This window comes from Fusarium odoratissimum (assembly GCF_000260195.1).
Source record: "Fusarium odoratissimum NRRL 54006 unplaced genomic scaffold supercont1.21, whole genome shotgun sequence".
Classification (NCBI taxonomy): Eukaryota; Fungi; Ascomycota; class Sordariomycetes; order Hypocreales; family Nectriaceae; genus Fusarium; species Fusarium odoratissimum.
Genome location: NW_022158706.1, coordinates 325,817 through 346,327, shown reverse-complemented (window position 1 = coordinate 346,327; position 20,511 = coordinate 325,817). Strand labels below are relative to the sequence as shown.

Below are 20,511 nucleotides of genomic sequence, written 5' to 3'. Positions count from 1 at the left end.
CCAAGGCTTGGAACAATGAAACCATTCGCCGAGTTGGATTTCTAATTTTGGATTCTATGTTTTCTATTGGAGCAGTTAAGCGCTGAGGCTGAAGATTTAGTAATCTGCATCATACCAGCTGAAGCCAAGGATGCAATTTCCCCTCACTTCGCGGCTGGGAAATTCTATAAATAACCGTAAATCGAATCGAAGACCTGATCAAGTATAAAGTGGCAAGTACACTAAGCAAGGTCCTTGTATCCCTTCTAACAGAAGTGCATGCCGCTCACTACGCTTTGCTTTGCACCAAAATCATGGCTCAGGCAATTCCCCAACATCCTGCCAATCAGAAGATGGACCTGGCTAGGGTAAGCCTGACACCCGGCAACGTCCAATTGCTCAATCCTCTCGAAATTATTCCCTACCACACCCTGAAAAGGTAAATTCGGATATTTTGTCATCAGCCGTTCCAAGGCTAACTCAGACACTCACTGCATAGTAAGGAAAATGCTGACAAATGGTACCAACTCTATGAACTCTTCTGTCGGCCCATTGAGGGTTACGCTGGGCGCGCAGCGGGCCAAGTCAGGATCGCCGTCCTGGACACCGGGATCGACAAGTCAATGCTCTCTTCAGCGTTCCATGAGAATATCAAAGATAACATGAGCTTCCTTCTAGCCGACGATGCCCAAGACTCTGGCGGCCTTGAAGGCAATCATCATGGAACGCAGGTTGTAGCACTTCTCTTGAGTCTTGCCCCTTGGATACACGTTTATGTTGCCCGGATTGGAAAGGATGGTGACGAATCGATGGATCCATCTTGCATTTCCAAGGTTGTACTCTAGCAACTAAACTCCCGATACCCTGCTAACAGCGGCAGGCAATACGTTACTCAGTAGAATACTGGGATGTTCACGTTATTTCCATGTCTTGGGGTTTCAGAAGAGAGCATGAGTGCATCAGTGACGCTATTCGACTAGCGCACTCCAAAGACAAGATCATGTTTGCTGCTGCATCTAACGAGGGAGCAAATCTACCAGCTAGGGTCACGTTTCCCGCGAGTATGCAGGAAGTAATCTGCGTAAACTCCTGCGATGGATACGGCAACAGCTCTGACTTCAATCCACCACCTCGCGAAGGGGTCTTCAACTTTTCGACCTTGGGAGAAGCTGTCATCGCTAAGAAATCAACTTTGGAGCCCAAAAGGCTTACAGGCACATCCTTCGCAACCCCCGCGGCGGCGGCGATCGCCGCTTCTATTCTTGAGTTCGCCACACAAAAGCAGATTCTCAAAGAACAAGAAGAATTGAAGCGGCACGTCGCTACTAAGGACGGAATGATGAAGCTTCTAGTCGCAATGAGTGAGCCTGTCTCAGGTTTCATGTACCTGCGGCCTTGGGATCTGATCAAATGCGACTCTGGGACGCCAAACTGCTCATGTAAGAGCTGCCGCAAGGATGCAGAAGCTAGGCTGCTTCAAATTCTTAAACGAGATTTGCCATCTGTGGCAGGAAGGACGCCCTTCCTTGGTCTACCAGACAGAATATCAAGTGCTGCCTTCGACGCAAAGAGCAGACAGAATACGTCTTCGTGCCTTCCGAATACCAGAGTCAAGGTCCTTGATGAGATTCGCAAGTGGGCCGATAGCGAAGACACTCGACAAGTGTACTGGCTAAAGGGCATGGCTGGTACAGGTAAATCCACTATTGCTCTGACTATTGCTCGAGAGTATCACCAGAAGGGTAAACTCGGAGGAAGCTTTTTCTTTTCTAGAGGCCATAGTGGCCTTGCAATATCTGATAAGTTCGTGGCCACCATCGCTTCCCAGCTGGCACAGCATAGCCAAGAGTTACAGGCAAGAATCCAAGAAGCTGTCTGCGCCAATCCGGATATAAGCAGCAAAAGTCTTTCTTATCAATGGGAGCGCCTTGTCCTTCAACCTCTCGCGTTGGCATGCTCGCAAGGGTCTTTGCGCTCACTACTCATTGTAGTGGATGCGCTAGATGAGTGTGAGGGCGACGAAGACTTGTGCCTGTTGATTCGATGCCTGGCCTCTTGTGTACCACCCGGGGGACACCAATTACGGATCCTTGCCACTAGTCGTCCAGAGCGCCCAATTAGTCTCGAGTTTGACAGTATCTCTACCCAAGAGCGCCAACATCTAGTCCTTCATGACGTGGAAAGGTCCATTGTCAAGGAGGATCTCACCGAGTTCTACACACACGAACTCAACAAGATCAACGACAGGTTTGGCCTGCAAGACCTCTTTTGCGATACCACAATTTCGAAAATGGTCCAGCAATCGTGCGGCCTGTTTATTTATGCTGCTGCAGTATGTCGCTATATCTGGCAAGGTGGACTCGATGGTGCTAAAAGTCGTCTATCCGGCCTTGTTGAGTCTAAAGCTCCAAATTCAAGCCCTCTTCAGGAGCTAGATCAGCTTTACACGATAATCCTCCAAAACTCGATTATTGTGCATTCAAGTCATGATTCGTCCGAGCCATCGCAGTGGTTTCGTCGTGTGGTCGGCGCTATCATCGTTTTGTCAGACACGTTTTCGTCAGCCAGTCTTTGCACCTTTCTTGGAGAAGGAAGCCTCAGGCCAGCTATCGACAATTTTCATTCTGTTCTCAATATCCCTGATGATCCCGAGAAGCCGATAGGCATACTGCACCCGTCCTTTCGTGACTTCCTCCTCGACCCCTCTCGATGCTTAGATTCTCGTTTTCATATCAACGAACAGAAAGCGCATCAGTACTTACTGGATTGTTGCTTTCGTATCATGAAGAATGGGTTGCACTACAACATGTGCAATGTTGACAAGCCAGCTTTGCGGGTTCATGAGATATCCGAATCCTTTGTCAGAGAGCGGATCCCCTATCCAGTCCAGTATGCCTGTCGCTACTGGATACACCATTTGAATCATAGTGGGATCAGCGCAGTGCAGCACGTTGCGATAACGGATTTCTTTCGGCACTGCCTGCTTTTTTGGCTCGAAACACTCGCTTGGACTAGAAATCTAGTTTACGCTATCGAAGGTGTAAAGTCTCTTCGAGCGATGTTAGCAGATGAATCTGGAGGTACACGAAATATTGACGATTCATCTGTTCATTGGAATCGCTCTATTTTCTCTACACTGAAAGAGTCACTTGGGACGAAGCAGAAGCACATACCTGAAGAAGACATAAGCTCCATGGTACACGACGCTTCGCGTTTTCTATCAATGCATGGTGTTATAATTGAACAAGCACCATTGCAAATTTACTCTTCTGCTCTACTTTTCAGTCCCATGAGGAGCATAACCCGAAAGCACTATTCTCAATATATACCACAATGGGTTCTCCAGTGCCCCCATGTCAATGGAACCTGGGGCTTGCATCTACAAACAATAAAGAGTGAAAATCATGTTAACTCTCTTGCCTTCTCGCCCAACAGTGCCATGCTTGCAGTACGGTCAGGAACCGTGGTACGACTCTGGGATCCCTCAACTGGTATTGAGAAGTGGCTGCCCAAACAGCATTCTGAACTTGTCAAGGCCATGTGTTTCTCACCAAACGGAGAGAGGTTAGCCACTGTGGTTGGAAGTGGCGAAAATGGTGACGAAATACGACTTTGGAAAACGGGAACGGGCACTGAATGCTTAACTATTGGAAAAGGCCTTGGGGCAGTGACAGCGTTTAGTTTCTCACCTGATGGGAAAAAACTGGTGGCTGCAGGTCTTATCGACAGAAATATTGGTTGGAAAGTATTCATGTGGGACATGGAAACTGGATCCAAAGTTGCGAGTTTTGGTGTCGAGGGAGATTTGATCGCCGCTGGTTTTACTTCGGACGGAAGGCCTTTTGCTGTACAAAAGCTTGGATCCCAGATCAATCTATTGGACCTCGAAGACGGCAGTGTCCAGCACATTCCTGCGCCGCTAAAAGGTGGCATCTGTGGCCTAGCAATATCTCTAGATATTAAGTTTCTAGCCATCAGAACTCACAAAGGCCATCGACGAGATGACACGAACACATGGCTGTGGCTTGCCAGCCCAATGAACGAAACCTGTCGGCGAGTATACAGGCACTATCACAAGTTCGGCCATGATGCAGCTGTGGGCGAATCTCTAGTCTTCTCACCAGATGGAAAGCTTCTCGCCGCGTGCGTCAGCCCCAGTCAAGGGTATCTGATCGACTCGTCAACGGGGAAAAAGAAATGGATCTTCTATGGTCCTTCCATTAGGGATAACGCTGTGACATTTTCTCTCGATGGAAGGTTCCTTGCTGTAGCGTGCACCAACTATACATCATGTGTCTATGACACAGCCAACGGCACTCTAATGCATACACTCAAAAGCTACTCGGGCTTAGTCACTAGCATCTCCTTCTCTCCTGGTAACAATTTCATAGCCACAGCATCGAGTGATAAAACAGTTCGTTTGTGGGAAATCGAACAAGAACAACCCAAAAAGGATTTCGTACCCGACCCTACTCCCGCAAGAGTCCTGATGTTCTCTCCGGATTGGGAGCTTGTGGTGGTCAAGTTCAACCAAGAAGTGCAGATACGTGCTGCGGGGACAGGTGCATGTTTGTTTCGAACGGACGAAGAGATTGGAACATATGCCTTTTCTCCTGATGGGTTACTGATTGCGATGCTCTATGAAGACAGGAGCGTTCGAATTTTGAATTGCAGGACAGGCAAACTTCATACATTAACCACGATACCCGAACACATATCCTCAAGATATACCAGAAAGTGTTACTCCATTCCTATGAGCTTCTCTGCTGGCGGGGAATTACTGATAATACCGTGGGAGGGTGTGTCGAATGCACATATTGGAGGGCCGGCGGGATCAGTACGGATGCATATTTCAGGCATGGCTCTTTGGGAGGTATACAATGGCAGGATTTCCAAACTCTTGCCCATTGACGATCATTTGATCACCGGTTTCTCATTCACGCTTGATGGGAAAGTTATGATTACTGCCTACGACTACGGCTTCTGCATGTGGGATTTACAAGCTGGAGCCAAGTTTTGGGATCCAATCGAGTGCGCAGATGACTTCCATGTTTCTGGTGTCATGGCTCTTTCACCCACCTCGGATTTACTTGCAATCACTTGTTACCCTAAAACTATTCAACTATGGGATCTGCGGAATCGAACTAAAGTTCACTGCTTTGCCCAGTATTCGGGATTCCTTTGCTTTTCGCCTAGTGGGAAAGTCCTGGCATCACTATCAACAGAATTCTCAGCGACCCTTTGGGACGTAAGTTATGGGACAGCATTGCAGACCTATGATTTCAAGGTTCAAATACGACAGTTGTCCTTTTCTCCTTGTGGCAGCTACATAAGGACTAAGCTAGGCTGTTTACCAACTTCAGCCTCTAAGCAATTATTTATAAACCTATTCTCTGGGGATTGGGTAAAGAAAGGAGGTAAGGACTTGTTATTTATTCATCCGGATTACCAGCATTACGTTGGATATGTATATAGTTCTAGTATTGTGTTTTTAGATATAAAGAGGGCAGACTCATACCTAGTATTAGAGTCATAAGATACTAATACTGGCCATGTTCTGTTATCTTGGGCAAAGAGAAATATACCTCTTTTAAAATTTCTATAGATATACTTTAGTATTAATATAATTAGTTTTATCCCCGTTCCAAGCGATTAGCTAGGTCTTCTAACGCCTCTATCTAGCCTGTGATATTTTCGACGAGGGATGTGTCTTGCTGGATACCGAGGAGCTGTACTTGGCAACCGAAGATTGCGAGATTAACTTGCTATATTATTCGAAATTTATCAATATGCGGTAGGTATCTGTTTGTGATTTTATAATAGCAAAGGAAGGAATATAAACTTAGGATATGCTTAAAGTTAAGCCAGTTGATATCTACTAGAGGACCGGTTATGTAGTTATTGGCTACTAAGATCAGATAACTGTGGCCAGGTTGATTATTATTAATGCTAATTATATAACAGCGTATCTTATAATAGAAGTTAGTATTCTTAGCTTATTTTAATATAGTCTTTTAGTGTTAGAGCCTTAGTGGTAATTGCCTTAGGAGAATACTAATAGAGAGGGCATTTAGCCTTCTAAGGATAGGGAAAATATCTTTTTTATACTTATAAATTAAGGCTACTTATTTAGTTACATCTTAAGGTTTAAGGCAGTAGCTATATAATCTGCTAAGATATGATATTAAGGTTAATATGTTTTTTTTTTAGCATAGTATATAATGCCTTTTATTATATTATATTAAAAATAAATACCTTATTTTATTATCTTACTTTAAGGCCTTTGGCTTTACTTTATGTGTTACTAGATAGGTATTTTGACTTTTAAATAATTAGTTTTATATTAGGGTTATATTTATATAATCTCTTATTTAAAATATTAGTAAAAAGGTTATCTCAGGCTATAAAATGGGTAGTTGGTACGCAGCCAGAAGTGTGTTTTGAAGAGTATTATTTTGAGTAGATAGGCCCGACAGCTGATTCTAGCATCTCGCACCTTACCTCGAGTGCTAGCCAAGTTTCGTACTGTCATTACTAATGCAGTTGCGTAACGTCCACCCCAATACACCGAACACACGCTTGAGCCGACTTTCAGAGTCATAAGAAGCAGGATCTGCAGCATTTAGCGCCTCCTTAGCCGTCTCCGGAAGTATGATTACTTTCTGGTTGACGTATCTTTTCACCTGCTTCGCGACCTGTCCGGTGACTGTGACCTCCCTGTCCCAGCCATTAGCTAACACCGCACCCCAAGGCCCAAGGTCAAGACAAGTGCCGTATCCAGATTGAGAATACGGAAGATTTGGCTCGCCGAGGAGGTCTGTTGCTGCGTTGTGTCCTGAGAAACGGCCAAGGACGACGGCGTGTTGGCATGATGGCATGGTGACATTGCCTTTTGTATCAGTTGCGGCATGGGCGGCGTCACCGGTAGCAAAGACATGAGGACAGCCAGGAACACGTAGATCTTGGTCGACGTAAAGTCTGCAGAGCGTGTCCTTCTTCCCAGGAATTTGCTGAGTCAGGGATGTTGCTCGCACGCCAGCGGTCCAGATGACAGTCATCGCTTCAATCCGCTCTCCAGAAGAAAGGTTGACTCCACCTGAGTCAACTGAAGTAACAGAAGCACCGAGCTTGAGTTCAACGCCGAGACTTTTCAGAGCTTTCATGATCGTAGGACGAGGACCTTCTCCAAGCTCGGGACCGACCTCTGGAGCACTTTCAACGAGAACAATGCGGGGGTTCCCAATGTGCTTGAGCATATTCGGTAGCTCTGTCGCAATCTCAATCCCTGTGAAGCCACCGCCACACACAACCACGGTTTTGCGGGCTTTGCTGACGGGAAGGGACTCCAGACTATTGATATGAGATTCAAGCTTGGTGGCAGCTGCGATTGAATCAATGTCAAAGGCATATTCTTCGAGACCAGTAACACTCTTGGGTCGCGCAACTGCGCTTCCGGCTGCAAGTATAAGCCGGTCGTAACCTATATCCGATTCGTCGCCAGATGGAGACTTGACATGGACCGTTTGCGAGTCCGTGTCGATTCTCTCAACGGTGCCTTGAAAGAACCCGATACCAGTACATGTAAAAAGCGGCTCGAGGTGTTGTTTCATTATTGATGGATTGGGCTCATACAGACGTGGGCGATGGGTCAGCGATTGGTCAGGGGCGATGACGAGAACCTCAATGCCTTTCTCTTTGTTATTGAGGTTGATGAGACGTTTGGCTGCGAAGGCGCTCCACACTCCAGCAAAACCAGCCCCTATGATGACAATTTTGCTTCGCATGTTTATCTTGGATCTAATGTGTTGGGTTGGTTTAAATGACTGGTAGACTCTGAGATATATGTGAAGAAATGATGGTCTCGGAATGCGGTCAAGTTGATTGTATCAATATCCTTACGATGGTAACCTCTCTGGCCTCTTTATACCAACCGTGATTATATTCTTTACGTCAATCGGTACGAGTAATTCCCCCGAACTTATCACTCATTACCCTCGCTGTTTCCCTTGGACATCTGTCGCCGGCTTTCAGAATAGCGGATACCCGGCCCCCGAAACGGTTACCCGAATACCCGGGTGCTAGTCCACGCGACCCCCGATAAATGGACGAACATTATATTTAAGCTGTACAGACTTGAAGGTTCTTGTTCTCGATCGCCTTGGTTGATTCAAGGAGACTGCCGCCGGAATAAGCACCTGTTTTACTAAATTGTGGGCATGTTCGGTAAACATCACTCGTTTGCTAGAGCAGCACCTAAGAGCAGAGTTATATTAAAGCGGATGTACTATCGGTATCTTCTCAAGGCTCCCCACGACATTCGTCTTCAAGGCAGCAACATGCGGACATGTACAAGAGCTGACAGAACCTGGAAATCTCATTGTCCTCCAAAATGTCCCGAATTGTGAGTCGATGAGCAGTCCAATCATCACCTGCAGCGAAGACATGCAGCTCAATCATGTTGCGGTCTACATGATCAATGCCTATGACATTCTCCACACCGTAGCTTTGTTCGATATCGACGAATAGCGGTGCCGCCGCATCGACGTTTTGCCTACGGATGAAATGGAACGTAAGATGAGTTTCGCCTGGCCGGGCCAAGCGCAGTCGTGGTGCTTCGTGCAGATTCATTGTATCCATTGCGTTGTGAAGGTATTGTCGTTTATGTGTTTACTGTTTGTGGGGTTTATCTTGGATGGGTTTGTTACTAGAGTGCGAGATGTCGATGTGCGGTGACTTTATATACCAGTCTTCACAAAGCGCACTCATACCTACCTCTGAATGAGTGTGCTCCAAGTGCATACTATTCACATCGAGATTCATTAGTGACACAGCGGACGTATTCTTTGCTTCAGAGAATGTTAGGGGTGTCGTGATAAGCACTAGCTATTCACCTCTTTACGTTAGTGACCCAGTGATTACCCAAATACCCGATTGCCACTCACCCGGACCTAAACCCGTGCACGTATATTCAGATTATTTTGAATAAGACTTCAGAGATCGCCTTGATCAGTTCAAGGAGGCCGCCACAAACTTGTGAGATCTTGGGTTTCGCTTACATTGAAAAGGTCTGGTATTTTTGAATGGCTCAGCGGGTAGTGTGTACACGTTGCACAAAACTGAAACTTTTATGACTGGACTTATGCCTGTGTGCTATCATTCATCTACACATTTCGTCAAGGTCCAAGTTCTTCGCAGAGTGATATAAGTCTTCATGCCAAGGAGTAATACAATTTGCAATATGAACAGAGAAGTTGGACGGGAAAAACGTTGTACGTGCAGTTCCTCATATCACGTTTAATTACGACGGAAAGACTGTTCGAGGGACTGAGGATTTTATCGTCCTTGAATCTGAGGTAATAATAAAACGAACACGATAATCATTAGCTATCGATATCCCCTCCTAATATAATCGCAATTCGAGAGAACGGCCTATCTGGACTTGTCCATAGCACCCCTCATTCCATGGTGTCAGCACGGGTAGATGTCCCCATCCACATAAGCCGCCAATCTCTGGCAATCTTCTTTTCCTCGCAAATCTTCAAAGTCTCTTCTTTGAGCGCATTCCAATCATGTCCTGCCGCAAACACGTACAATGAAAGCAGGTCTTCGAATTCAGTGTACATGATGTGAGTGACCTCTAGGTTGTAAGCTCGCATGACACCGTCGAATGTTGGCTCCAGGATGGAACCGTCTGGCTTGCGTGTGAAATGGAAAGCCATGCGACTTTCACCTCGTCTTGGGTCTCGGACTGACAAGAGACTGCAGAGGCGGATTGTATCCATTGCGGAGTGCGGTGGAGGAATTGTTTTGTTTGAGTTGAGTTGAGTGTGTCCAAGATTGGTTGTTGATCTGTAAGGAAGTGTAATGAGCGGTGGGTTTTATGCTAGTCTTGACACAGCGCCACTGAGCTTGATGTCTGATTCAATCACCGTCGTGTCCCAAACACATCTCACCCACATGTGGGGGCTGTTAATGACACAAAGGGCGTGTGATTACTTCAGTGATTACATCGGTTTGCGGTAAGCACTAACCATTCATGTTGATTTGTCGGAGAGATTTAATGAGGTGATAGGTGGGTTCGGTTTCGTGATTGACTCACCAGCCATGAAATTTGTCAGCGATGCACCGTCAATTGTATATTTCTACACATATAATCACTGGATTTGCGAGAGAAACAATACTGGTTTTCCAATCACTCTTGACACTGAAACGCGTGCTTCACTGTGCCACGCCGAAAGCGTTTAAGATGCACGATATTCCAGAGTTTGAGCTTGATCAAGTTGGTTAGTAATGTCGGCCCAAATTTGTGTCTCACGTCGTAACTGATAATCGGTAGCTCGCAACTATGGTGTAAGGAGTCAAGGAAGGAAAGAAAAAGATGACGAGAACTAACATATCACTTCTGTAGCCCAGAGCGAAGATCGCATTGCATGGTACGACGTTCCTCCAGTTCTGGTCCAACGTTCTGACAATATGCAGGATCAGCCCCATATGCCCTCTCGCTAGACAACCTTCGAGATCTTTCCGCTAGCAAGCTTTCTCCGATCGATAACGATATCCCACTTTCTTATGCTCCGTCCCTCGGATCAGTCGAGCTGCGTAAACGCCTTGCAGAGATCTATTCAATCAAAAGAGCACCACTGACAGAAGACAATGTGATCATCACGCCTGGATCAATTATGGCTAACTATCTTGTGCTGAGCACGACATGCACCAAAGGCGACCATGTAATCTGTCAATTCCCGAACTACGGCCCTTTGTATCTCTTGCCCAAGTATTTCGGCGCTGAGGTGGACTTCTGGGTTGGGAAAGAAGAGAGATCGTGGAATCCTGATATTGAAGAGCTCAAAGCACTCATCAAGCCGAATACTAAAGCCATTATCCTAACGTGAGTCTCTGCCGAAGGTCTCGTAAGGATTACTGACAGCGTTGAGAAATCCGTGCAACCCTACAGGAACGGTCCTTGGCCAAGAGATCCTGGAGCAGATCCGAGATTTGGCCAAGAGGCATAACATTACTATCTTTGGCGATGAAGTCTTCCGTCCCCTTTTTCACGACGACACTCCGACTCCGCCATCCGTTATCTCGCTGGGGTACAACAACACCATCTCCACTGGATCCGTATCCAAGGCCTACTCACTCCCGGGTATTCGTATCGGTTGGATAATCTCACCAAACAAAGATATCCTACAACGTATCATCGCAGCTCGAGACTACACAACTCTCAACGTTTCACGCATCGACGACGCCATCGCTTTATTCGCCTTATCTCCCGACGTCCTTCCCAAGATCGTTGCACAGATTCTGGCAACTCAATCAAAGAACATAGAGCAGTATGATCAGTTTGTAACAAGAAATCCGGACCGATGCAGATGGGTTCATCCGCGAGGCGGCGGAACGGCTTTCATACACTTTTCTGGGTCAAATGGAAAGTCAATTGATGAGGTTGGGTTTGCAGAAAAGCTAATCGAAGACTTTGGCGTCGCCGTTATTCCAGCTAGTGCTGGTTTTAGTGAGGAGGGAGTTGCTGATTACAAGGGCTATCTCCGTCTGAGCTTGGGACAGCGAGTGGAAGCAGTCGCCGAAGGACTCCGAGCTATTGAGTTGGCTATTCAAGACTTCTAGTCTTTGAGGACATCAATTATCTAAACAAATGGCAGAATAACATGGCTATCGTGCTCTCCGCCAACATGAACCTCATGTTTCCCATGGTTATCTAAATGCTCCAAACTTCCAAAATTACTCACGCCAATATTCCTCCCACAAACAACAGCTCGAATTGACTCGCCAGCTTCATACTCAATACCCATAGCCCAAATACCAATGTCAAGTCTAACAACATCCCCAGGTTTGATCTTCTCTACTTTCTCGTGAGGATGGAACGGCCAGTGCGGGTGCATACTCTTGCTCTCATCGATCTCACGATGCGATGCTCGGAGTACACCCATTGGACCGCGATAGACAACTACTTCTATCTTTTCTTTTGGATCCATTTCTTCAAAAGATTGTTTGGGGATACCCTTCCATGGAATGTTGAGGTTCATCATGACTTCTCCGTTTGAATCGAGCTTCTCGAGGGTGACGTACACGTCCATGTCGTCGTAGTCAGGACAGGACATGTAGAGAACTGCCTTGGGCAGACCGACTAATCTTGTTGTTTGGTCGAAGCGGTATATGAAGCTGACCTGATCATCGGTTTCAGAGTTGTAGCTGACCACTGATGTCTCGGTTGGCTGATCGAGAGAAAGCTTGCTGTCTTTCGTAAAATAGAGCTTTTTGTATTCTGTTCTTGGAATGGGGAAGTTCTCCTCGACAATGTTCTCGTATGACTGAGGTTCCTTCTTACCAAATCGCAGAACAGCCGTGCGGACCTTTGGTACCCTGTCCCAGCCGTTGTCCTTGCCCTTCAGGAAGTAGTCAAAGAAGTCAAGTAACTCAGTCCTCGCTTGCTCGTTGCCCCAGATGTCATACCACTCTTGCCAAGGATGGAAGCGAAGCCACTTGTGCGGTGTATCAACCTCAAGCCAGCCTCTAATAGCACCCATGCCGTGCATTGTGTTAGTCCACGTACCGGTGATGTAAGTGGGAATGTTGATCTTCTTCATATCCGGGCGCTTGTCGTTCCACCACTCATTCGCAAGAGGATGCTGTTTGAACATCTCTCGGAAGCTCTCGATCCCGCTGTGGCCTTGCATCATATACTTGACAATAAGCTTATCAAATAAATCACCGGCGTAGATACCGCCACGGGCAAATTGTTCGCGGTACAAGTCGCCGCAGCCTTCCCATGGAGCAATTGCTTTGAGACTGGGTGGGTTCAACGCTGCGATGAACCATTGTACGATAGCCAGATGAGAGTTTCCTGCTAGACCAACAGAGCCGTTGCACCAAGGGAGTTTGGCGATGCTCTCAATGGTGTCGTATCCATCCTCAGCTTCTTGAGTGCCCATGATAACCAAGGTTCCTTCACTGTCGCCTGATCCGCGAGAATCGATGTTGACAACAGCGTAACCGCGCGGAACCCAATCAGCAGGATCAGGCGCCTCAAACTTCTCAAGTCCAGAAAGGGTCTGTGACGGAATGCCCAGATTCCAAGGAACCATGAGTTCTAGAGATAAAATGCCATTGAACTTCTTTCCAAAAGGTGACCAGCAGATAATAGCAGGAACAGGCTCATCCGTATTCGGTGGCCGATACACATCAGCGTATAGAGTAACGCCATCGCGCATCTTGAACGCTACATCATGGTCAACGAGAACAGGTGACGGTAAAGGCCGTGCTTGAGGACTGTCGTGTTTCCAACCTGCTGGAAGGACTTCTGAGTGAGGGTTTAGTCCAACATAACCGCCGTGACCGACTTTAGGAGTGCCGATGGGCTCAATAGGGACTGTGAAGGGAAGATTTGCGAGAGGCATGATGTTTGCAATGACAAGGATTTAATTGGTAATTTTGTGACTTCAATCTTACAAGCATTTGCGAACCTATTCATAGTCGATACTTGAGATGCCAAAGTGGATTCCGAGGTAGCGAACCGGCCGGTGGACTCGTCGGCCCCACTGCAAATGGCGCGGCTCGGAATCGGAGTTTCAGAGGGGCAAGGCCAAGATTGCCGGGATTCCGAGCCGAAGCGACGCTTACAGTTCGGAATCAACTGTAGCACCTCTGGTGGCAGGCAAACGTACCTGTTGAAGAGAAGAATAAGAAGCAGAGATTGAACTAACTCAAACCCAAATCATCAAACAGTTCATAACAACACATTAAGCTTGAGACTGATACCTCTGGTCATATCTCATCCAGCCCATATTTGAGTAGTTTTTTTAAACTCTTGCATCTACCAAAATGGTCGCCAACACAGAGCCCGCTGGTTACCAAGCCAGCTCCGCTTTGAAGTTCGCTGAGCCCACTTCCAACAAGCCTATCCAAGCCAAGCCTTCAGGCCCAAACAAGCTTTTCGCCAACCCTGGAACTACCTTTGGCGATTGGCGAGACGACCTCTACCGAGACGGCTTCGCTGTCATCAAGGGAGCTATTCCCCTTGAGAGAGCTGAGAAGTATGGTGATGAGATGCTCTCATACCTCGAGAACTTGTAAGCCCCCCAATACCCACATACAATAGGGTCTACTAACATCCAACCAGCAACGGCGGCATGGGCTTCAAGCGTGATGACCCCAGCACCATCAAGGCAGAGACCCTTCCCGTCATCACCGAAAAAGGCATGATCACAGGCTACGGTGTCGCCCACGAATCCTTCGCCTGGGCCATCCGCCAAGAACCTGGCGTCATCGAAGCCTTCGAGCGCGTCTACGACACCAAAGACCTGATCGTCTCCTTCGACGCCGTCAATACCTCTTTCCCCAACCGCAAAGATGTCAAGGTCAACAAGCCCTGGCCGCACCAGGACCAAGACCCCGAGAACCCCGGTTTCCGCTGTCTTCAGGGCCTGGTCAACATCTTCCCCAACGGTGCTAAGGATGGTGGTCTGATCGTTTGCAAGGGCGCACATCTCCTTAGTGAAGAGTTTCACAAGGACTTCAAGGATGAGCCAAACAAGATCTGGGCTTGGACTCACGAGTGGTATGGTTTCACAGCAGAGGGTATGGAGTGGTTGAAGAACAAGGGTTGCGAATGGCAAAAGGTCAACGCTGGACCCGGTGATCTTATCGTCTGGGACTCTCGCACTCCTCACTACAATGTTAGTCCTGAAGGTACTCAGCCGCGATTCTGCACTTATACGTGCTACATGCCTGCTGCGGATGCTACACAGGAGGATCTGAAGAGGAAGAAGGCAGCTTTTGAGAATCTGCAGGGGACGACGCATTGGCCTAATGCTATGCATGTTGGAGGAATTCCTGTCTTGAGAAATGGAGAGCCTTGTCCTTATAATACTAACAGGCCGAGGAAGGCGCCCGAGTTGACCAACCGAGGATTTTTGTTGACTGGTATTCCGTATATTACTGCATAAGCCAATGTCGTTAGTTCGCATCAATCTATATATCGCTTCAATCTTCTTTTTAACTTCTTATTAATTCATTCAGAACAAGTTGCGTTGCCCCGTGTTCAACAGCGTCCGTATCGTGACCATTAGTCTCATTTCGATAGCTGATAAACGTGAGTAATTACCCAATTTGCTTTCTCTAGGCACAGCCTGCCAGACATGTGGGGGGAAGTGTAGTACAACGTTATGTTGGTCGACTGACCCTGGTGCCAGAGAGCTCAAAAGATCCTTGCCACTTGTGTTGGTTGTGTCTGAGGAAGAACTGGCGGTTTCCTTTTCGCTACAACCCCCCAGTAACTTAAAAAAAAAAAGAAGAAAAAAAAAAGAAAACCCTCCTTCTTTCTTGACTAGAAAGCCAGCATCAGAACACAGAAACTGTCAGAGTTCATTTACCCTGCACGGGAAAATTTCCAGATCCGATTATGCATGCCCTAGCTTTCCTACAAAGTTTCCTTATGTTACTCCCCATGCGATTGAAATTCTGCTGGAGAATGGTGAATTTTCGTTCTACGTTTCCTTTCTGCTATTTATCAGACCAGAAGGTATGATGTTTTCTTGGCTATCGGCGTCGGACACATTTCTGTCGTCGAGTCGATAAGCAGTCCCCCTGGTGTAGCTGCCGTTACCCAACGTGTTCATGGAATTGAAGGCTCTTGATCGGTGAGGGTTGTCGAAAGAAACGGTCCTGAAGCATGTAAGTGTCTTTAAAAGCGGCCGAAGGGCAGTCAACGAGGCGGCCAGGATGCTAAGGCTGATCTCGAGTATAGAACTAAAACAGACTTTTAGTATTCAGAATACATTTAATTACTGGCGAATTTACTTACTAGATGGTTCCTCCAAGTGTTGTTTCAACAGCTTCTTGTGTTGCGAGACCACCAGAGGCTAGCGATAGCCGGCTCAAATCAATGAGATATTTTAAACGAATGATGATTGCGATGGAGCTCCTGAACCAATGTTAGACGACTTGCACCACGATAAATAGAAAGGGATAAATATTCACGGCACCCAGTCCGAGTAAAACCATCACCATGATCTTGAGCTTTAGTTCTGTATAGCATATAAATAGGCAAAAGGCAAAAGCTGCAGGTCGTAGTCCGATAGTCAGTGCAGAGCACATAGGAATCGTGAAATGAGGTCTTACATACCGCATAAAACCAGCTGATGGTGACATCCATACCAGATAGTGCAAGTCCAGTGGTTCCTAAAAAGGCTGTAGAAGGGCATAAGCCTTCTCCAACGACCCAGGCCATAGATAGCGGACGTCATTGCAGACCAAAGATCAAGGCGGTTACCAAACACCACAGCGACACGATGATCATTGAAACCGCAAGAACCCTTCGAACTATCTTCATGCTGGCGGCGTTCGCGAGGCGGAAGAGTACAAGTCCAACGGCAAGTTTTGAGATGCCGGTGGTGAGAATGTAGACGATTTGAGCGGCTTTGAAGAACTTAGTCTATGTCAGCGCCGTTCCGTCTACATGGGCATGAAGAAAATTATACCATGGCTGCTTTTGTAAGGTCGAAGTCGGGTTCAATCGTTGTTGCACCAATGCCGCATCGTATCGCTTGAACCTCCATTGCGCAGAAGATAACGAAACCGACCTAGCTCTGTATCAACCTACCTGTCATGGTAATCAAGGGAATCAAGGTCGTTTACCAGAGAAAACATCATAGCTATGTCATCGTAGCCGATAGCTTTCTTGATGCTTCGTGTCCAGAGTCTCAAACCAACGGCGATGCCATCAATTACTAAAGAAGCGATCACCAATGGGCAGTAGGCATCTCTCAACCCCATTTTGACAAAGTATTATGAGATTGGAGGTGAATTCCGCAGAGAAGATGGCTCGGTCCCTTGGAGTAACTAAAAGCTCTCTGCCTTACGTCTCAACTGAAAACCGAAGAAGATCAAGGGCCCTCATACCTTCCGCTCCCAGATATTTGGACACTGAGCGTTAATACACTTCCTGGACGGATGCATGTTCTGCAGGGCAAGGGAGCTTTCTGACAACAAGGGCCCTCCATGTTGATATCAAGGCTTGAGCTCTCGTGGCTCCCTTTTCACTGGTGAGATATGATGTAGAACAGGTTGCTATGCAAATGCAATAACAATCCCGACTAAACTATGTCAAGGGTAATCAACAACTCTGAAGATATTACTATCGCCACACGTACCCCGGTAAAGGCAAACCTGCCATTCCAAAGGCTCACGTTCCTAACGGATGCATATGCTTGGTATATCACATGATTTAAACCACGAATAAACTCAAACCCAATCCATGATAAGATGATACCTTAGCAAATAAAACAAGAGAGATGAAGGAAGGGCAATAGAGGCAGGTGGATCGACGACCTGCTAACGTACGATAATTTGCCCCGAGGGATTTAAGGACCAACATACAGCCCCTCGAGCAACACGCATAAGGGTCGAGAGTGGATCGCAGTGAAGGACATTGGGTAAAGTAGACATAGAATTTCGCACAAAGCAAAATGAATGCTACGTTACCAGGAGCTTTGCTTCCGCTTCTTCGGTAGCAACGACGGATTGCTATCCGGACTGGGATACGATCCACACTGATTGCATGTAAGCGAGATATCTCAGGGTACAAGAAAGGGGACAAGAATACCGGACCGCTGCAAGCTCACTTTCATCTCTGTATAAGAACAATTGGACTTAAATCCCAGTGCTGGCAGCTCCAACTTTTACGACTAGTTCTCTATCGATTATTCTAAGATGAATTCATCCGACATTTATCCACTTCCAAGTGTTCCTGAACAAGTCACTGCCAATTGGCTTGGCAAGGTTCTCGGACAGAATGTGAAATGTCTGGAACTAACTCGCAGTGTTCTGAACGCCACAGCCAGCAAACTCTTCTTTACCATAGAGTATGAGAACGATAAAGATGATGAAGACAGACCAAAGCATGTGTGCATCAAAGGAGGATTTAATCCCGCGATGCTGGCAACAGAAGGCTTCAGAGAGCTTCTGATATCCGCCTACACCAACGAAGCGAAGTTCTTCAGTCTTGTTGTACCAACGCTAAATCACATGTCTCTTACAAAGGTGTGGTGGGCAGGCGTTAAGGATGAGCAAGGCATTCTTGTGATGGAGGACTTGAACGAGGCCGGATATACATTTGGAAACCCGCAAGATGTGTGGTCGGTTGATCAAGTCAAGGCTGGTGTCGAACAGCTAGCAGCACTACACGCTAGCACTTGGGGGTACTCGTACGAAGATTATCCTTGGATCACGGCTTCATATGAGGGCATGATGATGGCTCTCACTGATATGTGGGATGACCAGATCCACGGTGCGGATCGACCTCCGTGTCCTGATATCATCAAAACTTCCCGAGAGCGTACGGTGAATGCCATCAAGAAGCATTTTGCCACCAAGAACCCAAAGTTCATGTCTCTGATACATGGCGATCCGCACACGGGTAATACATATCTCGACAAAGCTGGCAACCCACGTTTTCTCGACTGGCAGACCTTTCACATTGGATCACCATTCCATGACCTGTCCTACTTCATCGTAGGTGCTTTATCAGTGGAGGACCGAAGAGCGAACGAGGTGGCGGTAATCGATCATTATCTCGAAGCTCTGGCTAAATTCGGAGGCCCTTCTCTCTCGACGAATGATGATGATGTTATGAAGGAGTATGCAAAAGCGACGATGGCCGGTATGGGTTGGATTCTTACACCGTACGCTTTGCAGAAAAAAGAATGCGTGTTTCCGATGTGCGAACGATATGGTGCTGCGATCGTTGATCATAAGTCAATCGAAATTGTCGAGGCTCTACGGGACCTTGAGTGATTATGTAAAATTATGCTCTAAAAGTCTGTAAACACCCCACCTTATAGCAACTTAACCAGTTTAACTATAATAACTTTACTTATATATATTTAATTTAATTAAATTCTAATTATAATAAAAGTCATATTATTTTAAAGCCCTGATTTTTCTCTTTAATATTTTATATATTATCCTCTTATATAAATATATATATTAAGTCGGCAGGGAAGTAAGTTAATTAGGCAGTTAATTTACTTTAGTATTATTACTACCTATACTAGCTTAATATATTTTATTAACTTTGCCTTATTAACTTTATTATTTTTTAAGAGATTTAAATAAGGAAATATCTTATAGATATTTAGCTTTAATTACCTCTAAATATACTTAATTAGGTTTAAATTAGGACTATAAGTAGGCTAGTTAATTTAGGATATATTATATTCTAATAGCTAGTTTATTATAAACTCTAATATATATATATAAGTATTATCTTATTAAAAATAGTAAAAACTAGTTTAAATAGGAAGTAAACCTTTCTCTAAAGCCTACTAATAACTTAGGGAAGTATATCCTCTTTTTTATATAATTTAATTGCAAATTATAATTATAATATTAGATTTACTACCTCTTTAGATTACTCCTTAGATTATAATAAATAATTATAATTTCTATAAATTATTATATTAACTAATTCCTTTATAAACTTCTTATAAGGCTTTTAAAATACCTAACCTTATTTATAATTAGATTATAATTAAACTAATAATTTATTATTAAAAATAATTTAAAGGTATTATTAGTTAGGTAAATAATTCTTAGGTAATATTTATTAGTAAACTTTAAAATAATATACCTCTAGTAATTTATTAATATTTTCCCTTTAAGCTTAATACTAAAAAAACTACTAATAAGTAGTTTCTTTAAATAGTAATATCTATTATATAGCTTTTTATTTATAATTATAATAATACTTAATAACTTAGTATATTATTATTTATAAGATTTAGCTACTTAAATAATTAATTAGTAATTTATATATAATCCTATAATTATATTTAAGAGATATTAATATATATTAAATCTGCTAAACTATAAGTTTCCTAGGATACCTAGAATAACTCTTTTTATCTAAGGTTTAATAAGTTTTTTAGTATTAAAAGATCTTAAAGACTATAGCTATAGAATATCTAGCCTCTTTAGTAATATCCTAGTATAACCTCCTGCTTTCTATAGCTTAAATAATAAGAGCCTTGGTAACCTTGCTTAGCTTATAATTACTTTAGCGCTTAGTATATATAATAGATAAAATCCTACTCTTTTATAATATCTTTTATTAAAGTTATAGATAATTAAAGAAGTTAGACTAGTTTACTTTCTTAGTGGTAGATCAGCTGTTGGCGGGGCAGCATTTATAGACTTTTGGAGTATAATTTTAACACTTTGTTGTCATAGAGAGGAATTTCCTATTGAGTCGGACTGGAGGTAATGCTATAGGAATTTAGGAAGGATGATACCGTCTTTTCACGAGTCAATTGAGTTTTCCTTGCACCAACTATTGTCACTAGAAGCACAATACTAATTCTTGTTTTGCCCTTGACTGGATGTCCTTAAGTATGGAGAATAATACAATAGAGGTCAGCATAAGTATACAATTTCTCCATGCTTTTAATCCGAATGGCTCAAAGAATGGACGAACACTATCTTATTATCATGGTTCGGCCTTTATCCTTTCAAGAGCTT

General features: G+C 44.9%; 8 protein-coding genes across 8 annotated transcripts; 4 read left to right on the top strand and 4 right to left on the bottom strand.

Moving 5' to 3' along the window:
* Positions 1–293: 293 nt before the first annotated feature.
* Positions 294–5,319, top strand: FOIG_11300 (uncharacterized protein; the record flags this gene model as incomplete). The annotated part of the gene is made up of 4 exons (XM_031211855.1): positions 294–418; positions 479–812; positions 860–5,227; positions 5,305–5,319. The coding sequence occupies 4 exons, from the start codon at positions 294–296 to the stop codon at positions 5,317–5,319; spliced, it is 4,842 nt and encodes a 1,613-aa protein (XP_031058429.1).
* Positions 5,320–6,488: 1,169 nt separating this feature from the next.
* FOIG_11299 (uncharacterized protein) lies at positions 6,489–7,763 on the bottom strand (the record flags this gene model as incomplete). The annotated part of the gene is made up of 1 exon (XM_031211854.1): positions 6,489–7,763. One exon carries the CDS (start codon positions 7,761–7,763, stop codon positions 6,489–6,491), a length of 1,275 nt encoding a protein of 424 aa, XP_031058428.1.
* Positions 7,764–9,434: 1,671 nt separating this feature from the next.
* Positions 9,435–9,761, bottom strand: FOIG_11298 (uncharacterized protein; the record flags this gene model as incomplete). The annotated part of the gene is made up of 1 exon (XM_031211853.1): positions 9,435–9,761. One exon carries the CDS (start codon positions 9,759–9,761, stop codon positions 9,435–9,437), a length of 327 nt encoding a protein of 108 aa, XP_031058427.1.
* Positions 9,762–10,097: 336 nt separating this feature from the next.
* FOIG_11297 (uncharacterized protein) lies at positions 10,098–11,897 on the top strand. The gene is made up of 4 exons (XM_031211852.1): positions 10,098–10,262; positions 10,388–10,412; positions 10,459–10,867; positions 10,914–11,897. The coding sequence occupies exons 3-4, from the start codon at positions 10,659–10,661 to the stop codon at positions 11,602–11,604; spliced, it is 900 nt and encodes a 299-aa protein (XP_031058426.1). The 5' UTR covers positions 10,098–10,262; positions 10,388–10,412; positions 10,459–10,658; the 3' UTR covers positions 11,605–11,897.
* On the bottom strand, positions 11,625–13,394 carry FOIG_11296 (uncharacterized protein; the record flags this gene model as incomplete). The annotated part of the gene is made up of 1 exon (XM_031211851.1): positions 11,625–13,394. One exon carries the CDS (start codon positions 13,392–13,394, stop codon positions 11,625–11,627), a length of 1,770 nt encoding a protein of 589 aa, XP_031058425.1.
* Positions 13,395–13,818: 424 nt separating this feature from the next.
* Positions 13,819–14,942, top strand: FOIG_11295 (uncharacterized protein; the record flags this gene model as incomplete). Its single annotated transcript, XM_031211850.1, has 2 exons — positions 13,819–14,066; positions 14,117–14,942. The coding sequence occupies 2 exons, from the start codon at positions 13,819–13,821 to the stop codon at positions 14,940–14,942; spliced, it is 1,074 nt and encodes a 357-aa protein (XP_031058424.1).
* A 1,295-nt stretch (positions 14,943–16,237) lies between these two features.
* Positions 16,238–16,770, bottom strand: FOIG_11294 (uncharacterized protein; the record flags this gene model as incomplete). Its single annotated transcript, XM_031211849.1, has 3 exons — positions 16,238–16,423; positions 16,476–16,577; positions 16,633–16,770. The coding sequence occupies 3 exons, from the start codon at positions 16,768–16,770 to the stop codon at positions 16,238–16,240; spliced, it is 426 nt and encodes a 141-aa protein (XP_031058423.1).
* A 936-nt stretch (positions 16,771–17,706) lies between these two features.
* Positions 17,707–18,789, top strand: FOIG_11293 (uncharacterized protein; the record flags this gene model as incomplete). Its single annotated transcript, XM_031211848.1, has 1 exon — positions 17,707–18,789. The coding sequence occupies one exon, from the start codon at positions 17,707–17,709 to the stop codon at positions 18,787–18,789; it is 1,083 nt and encodes a 360-aa protein (XP_031058422.1).
* Positions 18,790–20,511: the final 1,722 nt, after the last annotated feature.